The sequence below is a fragment of the Euprymna scolopes genome, chromosome 33 (assembly GCF_053919585.1).
Source record: "Euprymna scolopes isolate OS-2025 chromosome 33, ASM5391958v1, whole genome shotgun sequence".
NCBI lineage: Eukaryota > Metazoa > Mollusca > Cephalopoda > Sepiida > Sepiolidae > Euprymna > Euprymna scolopes.
This window is the reverse complement of record NC_136514.1, coordinates 52,052,904-52,068,372: the sequence shown is the minus strand read 5'-3', so window position 1 is coordinate 52,068,372 and position 15,469 is coordinate 52,052,904. Positions and strand designations below refer to the sequence as shown.

The 15,469-nt window shown below is 36.0% G+C and overlaps 1 protein-coding gene across 2 annotated transcripts in view; it reads right to left on the bottom strand.

The window, feature by feature from the left end:
• The window catches only part of LOC145258220 (zinc finger protein GLI3-like), a 682,857-nt gene that overhangs the window by 50,403 nt on the left and 616,985 nt on the right, over positions 1 to 15,469 (bottom strand). For both annotated transcript variants that reach the window (XM_080116167.1, XM_080116166.1), the window contains one exon: positions 7,232 to 7,352. In XM_080116167.1, the coding sequence (XP_079972293.1) occupies positions 7,232 to 7,352 (121 nt within the window). The remainder of the gene's footprint in view (positions 1 to 7,231; positions 7,353 to 15,469) is intronic.

The window sequence follows — 15,469 nt, the reverse complement described above, 5'->3', positions numbered from 1 at the left end:
ATTTATTATCTATATATTAATGCAATAACGTGTTTGTTATTTTGTGTGTCATGCTTACATCTTTTGTTCTTCCAAGTGACTGTTGTTTAATTGTAACTAGCCTGTGTGGCCGGCATTGCTCGGGTGTCGGGAGGTGTGTTGAGAAAAAAAAAAAAAAAAAAAAAAAAAAAAAAAAAAAATGGTAGCAGGCAGACTTGATGACTTGGATTTTTATAAAACTTTCTGGAAAGTCATAACTAACTGATATAATTTTGTTTATCTATACTTCTCGATAACTTATGTGTGCCTCAGGGGCTCTTTTAGGGCTAATAACACTATTTTGGGGACTATTTTACTATATTTGTCAAAAATTTTCTGTGTATGTCCATTTAGCAGTTTTGCATAGTACTGAACTCAAATTTAAATATGTTAAGACCTTGGGGACTTTTGGGACTAAATAGGGGGGGATGGTGATGGATTTGATCATTTTTTTTTTTTTTGTATGGTGCAGAACAATAATTTACATATATTAAAGCCGTTCGTTCATTTTCACCAGGATTTGACGTTCCCATCTTACAAATACAACTTTTGGGGCTAAATGGGGGGGGGATAATGCTGAACTTAGTCATTTTTTTTTTTGTTTTATGCCTCATTCATTGTGCACTCACGGTGGACCATACATGCTTCACTTGTTTGTTTTTAATATCACCCAGCCCCTCTCATTTCATTCTTTATCTTTTCTTAACATAAAATCAAGGTCATAACAAAATTTTCCCATAATGCATCACCGTTAATGGTTTTCTTCTGGTAGAATAAAATGTCCAATCATGAAACACTAAAACACACAAAAGTAAAAAAGGCAGGAGATGCTTGACCATGCGTACCGAGTTCGCATAAGGCGAACATATTACACACTTTCTTCACCCATTTAGTCTACCGCCAATCATTCTTTTCAAGGTTTTCTATATTTTTCCATTATAGGCTTTCTATACAGTGACATGTTATAGAAGAAAAAAAAATGGCTGCTATTTTCACCTGTTGTGAGCGTGCCTGACAACATTTAGGCCAATCCTTGTTTTTTATGTTCTCTTGAGGTAAATCAGTGAAATGTCTCGGTGAACAAGAAAGAGTAATCGTTTCATTCAAGCAGTGTGCCTCCTCCCTTTACAGCTTTGATCAAGTGATTAATAAAATTATGAGATAACCTCATGTGTGTCTGCCTACGTATGTGCGTGTGTGTGTTTTCTGCCCCTATTATATATTTTTATTTACTACTAGCAGATGTACCCGGTGTTGCCCGGTATTAAACGTAACGTTAAACTCCTTAATAAAAAAATAAAATAAATTAAATAGAAAGAAACTGTGACATGTGCCTGCAAGTATCATGCCTTTTCTAAACAGTTCACTACTTGTGAGTAAAAAAAAAAAAAAAAAAAAAAAAAAATACTCGAGCTGAGATCGAAACCAAAACAGAAAGACAGTGAATCAAGTACGATAACGATTTCATAAGTCATTAGAGAACACATCAGAGATGCCCCATGGACCGATATCTTCTATCTTCCTGCTCAACAGTGTGCCAATGAGACAACTGAATGGTGCAAAGAGAGCACTGAAGCACATGTTCCCACACAGAATTATTATAGCAAGCCCCACTCACCCCCGTGGTTCTCTACAAATTTCGCAGCTGCCATTGCACAAAGACAGCATGCATTCTGCCGGTTCGTACGTTATAAGTCAAATACAAATAGGCAGAAATTCGTAGATGCTAGAAATCATTGTAAGAGAGAAATAGCGACAGTCGAAAGAAAACACGCTGAAATAATCAAGGAACGCATAGAATCGCAAAAGATAGGAAATCGTGATTTCTGAAAAATCTATAATAGTGTAGTGAATAAAAATCAATCAGTAATTCCTCCACTATCCAACAACCAGAAGGTCACATGCACTGCAATGGAGAAGGCGGAACTGCTTGCCCGGCGATTTGCCTCCAACTCCACCTTAGAGCCAGCAAACAACTCCCTCCCAAATTTCCTTATGCGTACTGAAGCCACATTAGATGATGTAAAAATCACCCCTTCTCATGTCCGCAATATCATAAAAAACTTAGGCACCTCAAAAGGCGTGTGGGCCTGATCTCATCCCTGCTATATTAATTAAGAAATGCTCAGCTGAGCTAACCAAGCTCTACAATAAATGCCTTGCCGAATCTTGCTTCCCTAATAGCTGGAAGATAGCCTCTGTGATACCAGTGTACACAAATTCTGGTGAAAGCACTGGCCCTCACAATTATCGTCCTATTAGTCTCTTCCCACTCTTTGATACCTTAATTAATCAAGTACTAATCCACCACCTTGCAAAAGCAAATCTCTCTGTGTTGTATCATTCTGCTGCGGAACAGAGATAAATATTGCAGAAGGCTAAGATCGTATGCTAGGGAGGAATCTGGCATGATCCGATCGGACTGAATCCCACCTTACAAATACAACGGATTTAAAAAGATCATTTTTGAAGGCATCTCAGTGCATTTTGTGTTTTTGCAAGCATCTTATGGGAATTAATTAGGTCATATTTTCTATTTTAATGTGCTTTAATGGATGTGATTTTCAAACGTTGTCTCAAGTTTGCCACTCAAAAGACGATCTTATCTTACAAGCTAAATGACTGACTATAGGAGAGGGCGACTCAAAATCTCCCTTTTCACTAGCTGCTACACGAAGGTGTAGGTAAGTGCACTGCACCACTCCATTCCTAGTGTTACTCCACTTGCTTTTTATCCTCTTCTTATAATACTGAGTGTTTTGCAAGGGGGCACCAAGTACTATATTTTCAAGCCCCTGCTATGACTCGACCGGCTCTTATCAGCCGAATGAGCCGAATTTATAAATTTCATTTATAAAACTCACTATGTCTGTCTGTCTGTTTGCCTCCATTTTTCAAACTGTATCTCCTGAGACGGGAGGTTGTAGAGCGGTGCAAAGCGGCTCAAATGATTGCATTTTTTGTGAACTGTGTTTTCATGTCTTTACCAGGTTAAAATAGTTGTAAAAGGGTAAAAATCGAAAGAAATTAGAACTTTGCAAGTCAACTTAAACTGCTCTTCCATGCATGTGCAAATATATATACATGAGTACATTAATCTTAGTTTATTTTTAATTATTTAATTATCCAACTGACAACGGTTGATTCATAACATCTCAGGCTGGAGTACTAGAAATTTGGGGTTTGGTTTCGATTCTAGCTGATGGTACTACCAAATTCACATTTTTTTTTTTTTTTTTTTTATTTACTTTTGAGATCATGATTATATATTGGGTACAATATAATAGGGAATAATCGATAGAGAATTGACTATAAAAACAAGCAAAGCAAGCATGGTCCCCCGTGAGTGCACACTGAACGAGGCATAAGAAAAATGACTAAGTTCAGCATTTAACCCCCACCCCCAAAAGTCTCCAGGGGACGTCAAATCCTGCTGAAAATGAACAAACACTGTAGTTTTAGGTTTTAATACATGTAAATTTGAGTTCTGCATCATGCAAAAAAAAAGAAATGACTAAGTCCATCATTTGCTCCTTCCCCCATTTAACCCCAAAAGTCCTCAAGGCCTTAACATATTTAAATTCGAGTTCAGCACAATGCAAAACTGCTAAATAGACATACACAGAAAATTTTGGACAAATATGGTAAAATAGGCCCAAAAATGAAGTGTTTTTATTAGCCCTAAAAGAGCCCCTGGGGCACACCCAAGACTTATCGCGAAGAACAGACAAACAAAATTATATAGAAATCAGTTAGTTACAACTTTTAAGAAAGTTTTATAAAAATCCAAGTCATCATTTTTTTTTTTAATAAGCACAAAAGTGTCAATTTTAGCCGTTTTAAGCCGAAAGGCCTAGGAGGGCAACCTGAGTTTTTCCGGAAAATCTGTTCTGTTACTTTTTTACTCATATCATGTTTAATGTTTGTGTAAAATTTCAAAAAATTCCAAGGCGTTGTTATTGAGAAAAGTGCGAACGGACGAATGGACAAGGGTGAATTTACAGGTCCACCCTCCTTTTGTCGGGGAGGGAGAGGAACCAAATACAAAGCTGCATAAATTAAAAATATATTCAAACGTACTTTACGATCAGGCAACGCTGGGCGCCTCCTGCTCGTATACTATAAAGGGAGACAAGAAAGATAGTATCTTCCCTTCATTCATGCTTCCCTGGTGATCTGCGTTTGTATGTATCAAATTTCATAGGGCAGGGGGTAGGAATTCTAAATGAAATTGAAGTAGTTTGAATTACATTTTTTGAAATGCAATCCATGACTCTTAACTCAGGTCAAAATCAAAACCTGACCTCAACAACAACAAGAACAAAAATCAGTTAGACAGGAACATCCTGTTGAACTCCTTGCACAAGTCAACATTCAAAAGTATTTGTTTGAAACTTAAACCTACTATAGAATATACTAGCTCATGGCTCGTATGAACAAGGTAAGAATTATTGATGTGCACTTTGTTACAGGGTCATGGAGTTGGGTTTGACACCTGACACGATTCCTGATGCAGTGGGAAAAATGATATACAGACTCTGGCTGCATCATCAGAACCATCATCATATTCGCTTTAATGTCCGTTTTACATGCTGGCATGTGTTAGGCAGCTTTTAGAAACTAACTTCCAAGAGTACCTATCTCTGGCCAGGTCTTTATTTGATGACTGCACTATCTATATATCTATATACACAGTGTCCTAAAATGAAGCAACTGTTAAAGCTTCAATGTAATTACCGAGTACATCTTCTATTCTAGAATATAAATCTCACCTGTCTGTTTAAATGTATGTGTGTTTGTATGTCTGCCTAAAACTTTCGACAGAGGCGACGAATTTTCACGAGATTGATATCGTTTTGAAACTCGACCATTCGGACGACAAATATCTAAAAATTGGCTAAAAACATTAATTTCTTCACCCTCAAACTGGGCATTTTTCTAGAGGGAGGGGTCGCCTTTTTCGCCAATATTTTCGAAAGTCATCCCCTCTTACGATTAACTAGCCTTAATTTAAATATTTGTCACTTCCGGTTTGGTTATGGACGCAACAGCAAAGACATCATTTTTTTCATTCTTTTCCTCCTTCGCAGTATGGGTTCGAGTGTGCCTGCATACTACCACTTTTTTTTTTTTTTTTTTGCTCAACACACCTCCAAACATCTGGGCAACGACGGGCACCCAGGCTAGTAATAAATAAGTGACAAAAGTCATATATAGCTAGCGGAGGTACCTGGCGATGCCAGGGTGTTTGTAGGCATAAAAGAAAAAAATAAATAAAAATGTTTCGAACCCGTGATGAACCCGAAGGCGGAAAAGAAAGTGAAAGAAAATATGGGATCTTACCGCTATGCTATGAGGCCGTAGAAAATGAAGAGCGTTGAAATTTAGCGATGTCCATCAAAAAGTTGACTTGCAGAAACGAACGTTGGCTAGAGACCAATTTAGCTTTCCGCTGTTTCATTTCTTCACAATGTTGGGGAAAGCCAGATCCTCACAAAAAGGGTGTGTCTAAGTGAATAGCAATTGTCTGATATGAGGGGTTTTCCCAGATTGATCAAAGCTGATTGCTTTCTGGACGTTCTGGCACGAAAGGCCGAGAAGCTGCCTTTGCTTTTATACGAAAAAGCCGAACAAACACACGCGAGGAAGGAATAGCGTGAATTTTATAGAAGTAAATAAATGTAGATATGACGTGTTTGCAAATTGTAGATATCATAATCTAGGGAGTATATAATAAGTTCTAAGATATAGTAATCCCCTACACCCCCGAGAACACTAGCAAAAAAAAAGCCTGTGCTGAACATACAAAAACGTGTGCAGCCGTTTTGTCTTTTATATATATACTAGCGGAGGGTACCCGGCGATGCCCGGGTGTCTTGAGGTAAATAAAAAAAAATGTTTTGGTAGGTAAGTATGAGAATCGAACCTGTACCCTTGAGTTGGAAATTAATGTGTGAAAAAAAAAAAAAAAAACAGGAGACGTTACCCATTAGGCCACCGCGACATACATACAACATACTCAGGTTTGAATTTATTTATTAAACTATAAAAACAGGCGTGCACAATAAAAGTTAACTCTGCTGCTTCCATTTGACCTAATTAAGAAGGTCAAATAGAAGTCACGCAGTTGTTTACCCAAGTTTGACTGTGTTTGTTTTTTTTCCCCAAACAGATGTTGGGGGGGGGGACCGGCTCCCAATTGTCCAGATTGAATAACAATTGTCTGATGTACAACATGATCAAAGCTGATTGCTTCTGGACATTTCCCGGCGCAATGCCGAGAACGTTGTTCGTTGTTAACTTTGAATTAGTTTCGCTTTTTATACGAAAAGGCCTCATCAACATGCGAGAAGCCAAAATAGCAATAATTTTGTAAAAGTCGATGTAAATAAATTTAGATGCGACGCACTTTCCCAAATCGTACATATTATTTAGGACCCATATAAACAGTTGTAAGCGATCGTAACGACATCGGAACCGTGTGCGAAAAAAGCCTTTTGAAGAAATACACGAAATGGTCACACACATTTTGCCTTTTATATATATAGATATATATAGATGGCATTCTATGTTGACACATAGGTGTCCATCAGATCACCAGAGTTAAGTAATTTTAAACTTGGCCAGTACTAAAATGGGTGACCATTTGGAAATTCCAGATGCTGTATGTGCTCTTTGCTTATTTCAGCATTCTTTCCAGTCAATCTTGGGCCTCTCCTTGCCGTTGGACCCAAACAATGCTGATTCAGGAGAGGTGTGGTTGGGATTGCGCAATCCTTGCCTCACAATTACATACTCAACTAGCCTTATAGGTGTGTCCATTTTCTCTTGAGACTGAATGGAGGCATCGAATTATATATATATATTAAAAATCTCCAAAAGTAAAAACCATTGAATTTTAACAAGTTTATTGATAGTGCTTAGTAAAAAAAGTAAGATATTATTTTATTCAATTTAGGAAAACAAAATTACCATTAGTCGCTACAATAAATCTACTGTTTCAGTCTTTAAAAAAATTTTTTTAAACTGTCTAAAAAAAAAAAAAAAAAAAAAAAAAGACATTATCAGACGACAATAAACCTCCAGTCCTTTAATGAAAATGAAAACCAAATAGAAAAAAATATAGAAAAACAAAATGTTTAAATTGAGATTATTGTTCCGAGGGAGGCAATAGTAATTTTACTTGCTGATCATTCAATAGAAATCGACTTACCCAGGGCTGTGATGAGGAAAGGGCAGAGGTGACGGAGGCCAGTGATATCTTCCTTCAAGAGTATGTGAATTTAAGGGTAAAGGCTGATTAATCGACAAAGTACTGTATGGAAATGGCAAGCCTGCAATGGAACAAGAGAAAGATAAACTAAAATTTAAAAAAAAACCCAAAAAAAACATTAATTACAATATTATAAAACTAGCAAAGGGAAAAAATTATCAAATCAAATTTATTTTACAAAAAAAAAAAAAAAAAAAAATAGCAAAGTGCAACAAGCCATGAAAAGAGGTGAAAGATATTTACATTCACAAACAATCTAAATGTTTATCCAAGATTGCTTTAAACCGTAATATCATAGTAATTGTCACAACCGCTTCTGGTATGTTTTTTCCACAGAAAGAGAATGTGATTCTTATTTGTTACTAGACCACCCGTGACCCGTTGGGTCAGTACGTTATATTAGCTATGGAATTCATGTATGAGCGTGACACTTGTGGCATAAAGAAAATAGTTTTTTTTTACATAACAGAAGCATTTCTATGAAAGTATATTAAAATGAAAAAAGAATATAGATAGATTTCTATGAGTCGTTCTGTTTATTATAATTGTTATTTTTTTTTTAAATTACAGTTACTGAATTATAAGTGGTTGGTCATACTTATAGGTAAATATGCACTGAACAGGTATCATAATCCTTATTATAGTTAAATTCAAATTTTGATATATCATCTTTTAAATGAAATTGTTAGTTGAAAGTACAGAATAATAAAAAAAACACTCTCCACATGTTAATAATGGCTTTTTAAATAGAAAATGAAAATAAAATGTAACTTTTTTCATTTAATTTAAGCAAACATTCAGTACCCATTGTGTAAAGGAAAACACTATTTAATGTAATAGAAATGTGTGCATTTACCGATTCAGCTTTCCGTTTGGAAATGTAAGCAGACGACTTTAAAAAACATGGGAAGAAGAAAAAGAAATTTTTTTGTAATAACGCCCTCTAGTAAAAAGGTCTGCATTAGTTAAGGGGGATAACTCTTTCCAGTTTTACATCGCTCCCTTTTTCTTTCTCTCACACATACACGTAACTATTTCTCGCGTACGTAACGAAAACAGAGGGAGTAGGAGTGTTGAAATCTATTAGAGGGAAAGTGAGAGGTGTTTTCTTTCCATAAATTGTATAGGGTAATATTTCATATTATTAATAGATTCATAGATAAATAGATTTTATAATATATATTATAATTATCTATGAATCTATGTATTATTTGTATATATAAATAACTATTTGATCAAATTAAATGAAATTGTTTGTATTAAAAGCGATATAAAAATTCCGGAATTGGAATAACGGATTGAAGACGTTGCTATTTACGCATGCGCAACCGGATGTTGAAAACCGGAAATCTGATTGCAAACATACAAGATCCATAGACTTTTAGTATTATATAGATAATAGTGAAAACTAAGTTGAAAAATTGAGTTTTCATTAAAAAAAAAAAAAAAAAAACAAACAAAAGAAAACAATGAAAACTACTTATTTTTTATGTTAATTTCATCTAATTATGTTGCAATTAGTTAAATATTACTACATTATTATTACAAAAATCACGTATTTCGTGGTTCACAAAAAGCAAGGGCCGACCATATTGTTTTGGACATTGAAACAAGAGGAGTAACTCGGGTTGCCAAAGTATAAAAAAATAATTAAAGCCAAGTTTTTTTTAGGAAACATGGCCAAAAAAGGCCAAATGAAAACTGCTCTGTATTAACGCTAAATAAAGTAAAAATGGCTATATTAAAGATCTTAACTCTGAGATTAAAGATGTTGACTCCCAAACATTTGGGTTATTGTCAGCTAATGTATTCCATAATTTTCGGGGGGGGGGTCTAACGGAAACGGTGACAAGGGAAATCAGCTCCTTCGCTTTTTTTGTTATTCAGCATTTTATTTTGAAGTGATTTATTGAAATCTAATTTATAAAACTCACTATGTCTGTTTGTCCGTCTATATTTTCAAACTATCTCTTTCAAAACTAAATCGCAGAGCGGCACGAGGGGCCTCAAATGATTGGATTTTTTATGAACCGCTCTTTTATGGGTCTTTAGCTGGTTAAGAGAGTTTTCAAGGGGTCAAAAAGGATCAAAATTGAAAAAAATCGTTATACATTTTATACATTCATTTTCGTTCATTTTTACTTTTTTAATCAGTTCATGTGCGTGTCACATTGGTACAGTGGTAACGTCACCAATTTTGAATGCTACAGTTTTGCTTTCGATTCTAGCTGATGGCACCCAAATACTTCTTTACTTTTGAAATCACGATTTTATATATACACAATCTGGACGAATTAAAATATCATATTTAAGCGTATTTTATGACCGGGCAAAAATAGTAAAATATAAAAAAGGACATTTTTAAAAACTATGCAATCAAAAATAACACAATTAGTCTTTATTTGCACTGTGTGTGTGTGTGTGTGTTTTTTTGTTTTTGAAATTAAAGAAATTAAGTCTTTATTTTGTTTAGAACTTTTCTCTCTATATAAATAAAATGAACTCATTTTTTCCCCGTCTGATTTTGACATTAATAGGATTAAAAATCAAGATATTTCATGCAAATATAATATGCACAAACGGCAGAACAATATCTGAGGTGTGTTATAGGCTTATTATTTCTCAAATTCCTCGATAATCTTAGATTTCTATACTTTTTCTGCTGAGAAGTCACGGCCAAAATCGGTTAAGATCAATGGAAGTGGTAAAATATTTTCTCTCTAATAAATTCCTCCTCCCCCTGCCACCACTTAACACCGTTTGGGGATCGTTCACAAGGAACAGTTGAGAAGAGAACACCGGTTTGGCTTCGTAGTTCTTTCATGTCAAGTTATTTAAAATCACTAAACTAAGCTGCAGTGCTCTGTGGCGTAGTGGTTAGCGTGCTGGACAATTCACATTATATTTTCACGTTCGCGCCGACCTACCGTAGTCGTTTTTTTTTTTTTTTTTTTTTTTTTCCTAAACAACTGGAATGGATTTTTGTTGGTGGCCGAACTGTTAACGTTGCAGATGTTTTTTTTGTTTGTTTTTTTTCACACTTTATTTTCCTACTTTTACTCATGACTCCGGGTTTGATCCTTCCTACTTACCTACCATAACATTTTTTAAACCCCCCCCCCGTCCCGGAAACAAACACTCGGGCAACGCCGGGTACCCCCGCTAGTAAGTAATATATGTTTAGGGAAATATAAAAATAAAAATTTAAAAAAAGATTGAAAAGTGTTTTCAATAATATATTGGAGAGACATAGGCGTCAGAAAAAAAGAAAAAAAAAAATCAAAAGAACCTATCTGCTTTGTCACCGCTTCCAATAGCAACCCGCAGAAATTTAGGGAAGACGTTAGCTGACTTTAACCCCTTTTAGTCATCCATGATTGTACGCAAAATACGATAGATTGTGCATTCCGTAGCACGATTTTTGCACTTAAAGTAAGAAGCATGTCTCAGATTTAATTCTATGGCAATTAGTAAGTTGCATTATGAAGGGATATACCAAACCTAAACTTTATTTTCGTTATATCTAAATATTTTACAGCATAATCACATTGAAACACTGGTTCCCGTCAGATCACTGAAGTTAAGCAACGTTGAGCCTGGCTAGTACCAAATGGCAAATGGGTGATCATTTGGGAATTCTTGGTATTGTATGTGCTCTCCGCTTATCTCGGCATTGTTTACAGCCGTCCCGAACCTCCACTTGCTACAGATGTTTAAAAATGCTGACTCAGGAGAGGTGTGGTTGGAGATTGCTTGACTCTTGTCACAAAAATTCCATGCACAGGAACCCTTATACTCTGTCAAGACTGAAGGAAACTTTTTTTAATATTTTAAATGTGGGTTCAGACATTTGCAAAACATAAGGTTACCAAATTTATTTTAGTTGTCAAATTATGTTTAATGTTGGAAATTAGAAAAATTGCCACCTTGTGTACTATTCATTAAGAAGTCAATTACTAATGTAGGATTTAAGTTTAAAAAAAAAAAAAAAAAAAATCCTGTCAAATGCCATTTTGTAGTAAATACAAATTAACAATAATGAAACCAGGCGTTGCCCACGTGTTTGGAGGTATGTGTTGAGAAAAGAAAAAATTATCATTTTGAAGCTGTCTTGAACGACAAATATCGAAAAATTAGCCCAAAACATTAATTCCTTCATCCTAAACTCGGCCGTTTTATACAAGAAGGGGATCAATTTTTTTGCTGACATTTTGGCAAATCATGGTCATTGTTTTGATGGACTTCAGTTTATTTCAACACTTTTGACTTCCAGTCACATCATGGAGACATCGGCTTAGATGTCAGATTTTCTTTCACTTTTTTTCCGTCTTCACAGCACGGGTTCGAGTTTGTCTGCCTACTACCACTTTTTTCTTTCTCTCAACACACACCTCCAAACACCCGATTGTACCACATGCTCAAGATCAGAGGAGAGAGAATCAGAGAGAACTTTATCATTTACAATCTTTGATGTGCCAACATAGATTTCAGTGTCGTCAGCATAAATGTCTACGAATGATGTACAGATGTGATTTAGAAGATCATTTACATAGATCAGAAACAGAATTGGACTCAGGATGAACCACTGAGCGACTCCAGCATTAATACTGAGAGCTTCCGATTTCTGCCCATCAAATACTATTATGAACCTATCAGAGAGAAATGATTTAATTGAGAAAACATTTCCAACTATACCGTAGCTGGAGATCTTGTGGAGTAGTCCATTATACTATACCATATCAAAGGCCTTTGATATGTCAAGAGTGATTGTCCTAGAGAGAAATCTTCCATCGAGAGATTCGCTAATCCTATGAGATACCTGTAAGCACAACATCTGCGGTATATCTAGCAGAACAGAAACCATATTGCACGTCTCTAAGAAGGTTATTTTTGCTGAGATGGTTGACTACTTCTCTATTTAACAGATATTCCAGCAGCTTACTCATGATGCACAGGAGACTTATTGGTCTGTACTGAGAGGTAGATGATCTATCACCCGAGTTCTTAAATACAGGGCATACTGATGATATTTTCCAAGGTGTTGGGAAGCATTTCTCCTTAAGACAACGCTTAAATAACTTTCTAAGTATGGGCGCTAGTTCTGGTTGAAGTTTTTTGAGCACTATAATTGAAATCCCGTCAGAGCCAGTTACTTTATTGGAATCAAAGTTTTTGATTAACTTGGCAACAAAACGTACAGATATTTGTATGTCGCATAGCATGTTTCCAGATACACAAGGAAATACTGGGGGTTGGCGGCCTTGGTCATAAAGGGTAGAATTAGCTGCAAAGATCTTGGCAAAGATTTTGTCTTTGTCTGAGGCTGACAAGATTACCTCGGGTCCATTGATGATATTTGGAATAGAGCATGCACTTCTGTTCAGGATTCTGTTAGCTATTTGCCACAACTGATGGGGCCCTAGCCGCTGTTCAGCTACATTGGTCTTGACGGACTGAGCATACAACTCTCTCGCAGTCTTTATTACTTTTTTACAGTGGTTACTGGCAGACCTGAAGGCGGCGTTAGTCTCAGAAGATCTATTGCATTGGAAGCAATGGAAAAAGTGATTTCTGTGTGCAATGGCAGTAGCACATTCTGGAGAAAACCATGACTGGCTGTTAGGTTTTTGCTGGAACTTTTTTGAGGGTATGAAACGGTTTATACCTACAATTAACCATTCTGTCAGGTCTGATACTATAGAGGATACACCCTTTTTAAACATGGAAGGAAGATGGAGATCCGATATAAATGTATGGAAGCTATCCCAGTCAGCCATTGAGTATCGATATACTGTATGATGAAGAGGTACGCCTGAGGACCTATTACATTTCATTTTTATCTTAACTGATACAACAGATGATGGTGATCTTAGGGGTCGGATTTAGAGGTTAAGTTAGAGTATCCTTTAATTACAAACTCATCTAGGGAAGTAGTCGGTCCAATGCCGGCTTCGCTTAGGAATAATAGGTCAGGTTTAGTCGCCTGTAATAGGGTTTGAATCTCTGGAAGGTTGAAACATAGAGACCTGATATTGGAGGAGGAGACATGGTAGTGGGGGTCTACGTTGGAAGTTGGAAATCTGGGTTTGATTGAGTATTTTTTTTTTCTGGAAACCTTTCATGATTGGGATTTGGGATTTTTGGAATAGGTTGACAGACTCGCTTAGATCAGGGCAGAGAGGGAAAGTAAAAAAAAAAGGAAAAGAATTTTTTTTTTTTTTTGTAAGACATAAGGTAAAGCCAAATTGAAATCTTAAGATCTTCATAATTCCAGTAATCATAGGTTTATGAAAAAGAATGTCAAGAACAACCTGTCGAATATACTCTGTGAATCAAGTGCAAGCGAGTTACAAGAGAGATACAAACAGTTGTGATTTCAGAGAAGGTCAGAATTTTTAAAAGATCTTTCGGTTGGAGTCTCTGAAATAGCAGGTGAATATCTGGTGGCATCAGGTAAGATGCGCCATCTCCAGCAAAAATAAAAAGATAAGCAAATTATAAAAAAAAAAAAAAAAAAAATGGCATTATCAGTTTAAATGGAATATACCTTACTCCCCCCCCCACCTCCGCGTAACTAACTTTCAAGTAAAGAGAAGGTAATCCATTTAAGACAGGAGCGGGTGGAGGAGGGTGTGGAATTAGTTGCAATTTTTAGGTCAAAAGAAGGAAAACAAAAATAGCGAAAAACAATTAGATTTCGACGGCATGTGTTAAGTTTCAGGCGCACCCGGAGAACTACTTTTTAACAAATTGTTTCCCCCCCATTGTAAGCAAAGTATTTAGTGATGTTATCTGATAAATGACCAACTTAAAATTCTCGCCGTAATAGCTTGAGAGATATAATGTTCATCGACAGCCAACTGACTTTATTCCTTTATTCTGTGGGCGTCTTTTTTTTTTTTTTTTTTTTTTAAATATATAAAGGGGAGGTAAATACGGAACTATTAAACCTCTCAGTGATACGAAACAAGGAGAAAGAAGTTAGTGTGTCCAGTGATGCTGGGTTAAACAGAGATGGGAGGGGAAAAGAACAAAATATCAACGTTTAATGTACGACAAAACAAAAGAAATTAGAATCTTAGGAAGATCTCCATCGTTCCAGTAATTATAGTAGCAATCGGACCCATGATAAAGAATTTAAAAAACTGCCTGGCAAATATACCCGGTGAACAAAATGTAATAGAAATACAAAAAAAAAAAAAATTGCACTTAAATGGGCACTTAGAACCTTAAAAAGACCTCTCTGTTGGAATGCATGAAATAGTGGGCAAATGTCTGGCATCCGGCAGGATACCCATCCCCAACTGGAACAAAATAAAATTGAAAAAAAAAAAAAAAAGTGTTCTTTGAGAAGAAGCGATTGTTAAAGAGAGATGGTCAGAAAAAATTAGAAGCTATGGAGCAAAAAAAAAAAAAAAAAAAAAAAAAAAAAAGGGAGTGAAGAAGAAAGGCAGAAAATTGAAAGATGCTATGGTGGCTCAATAGATAACGATGTCGGCTGACAACCTGGGTGTGCTAAGTTCGAACCCAGTTCATTCCACAGAAACATATCAAAGCGCATCCTGTCTCGATATAGAACTACCAGTTGAGGATACATTCTCAACAATCAGTCTAAGCAAGGGATGAGCCGTATTGGCGTCTTCTGGCCATGCTTTGACTGACTGAGGTAATCGTTCTGGGTGATCAACAAATTAAATTCGAGGGATTTATTTTTTTTTTACTAGTTAATGTCTGATCATTACAAGATGACTTGGTCATCCCTTACCTGTATCGCATTATCGCAATCATCTTCCTCATAAACAGTTTAATAAATAGTGATTCAGTTTGACTCCAGTCTTCGTACTGGACTAGTGGCTGAAGTGTGGCGTCTGTACAGATGCTGCAGTGCTGCACTCTAATTGTCCTTAGTCAATGGAGGGGGAAACCCTTCTATACTAAGGCAATTTTATTTTTGCAGAATGTCCCATTTGAGGGGAGCTAGTTATCTCCCACATTAAACTGACCTTGTGTCACATTTTGTTTCGTGGGAAACAAATAACCAGTCTGAAAAATTTTATTTATTTATTTTATACATTTTCACCGCAAACAAAGCACATTGCCACTTTGATGCAGGGGATGGGGCTACTATATAGGGAGTTGAGCAGCAAGATGCCTGCTCACGTTACACTTGAACTTCTG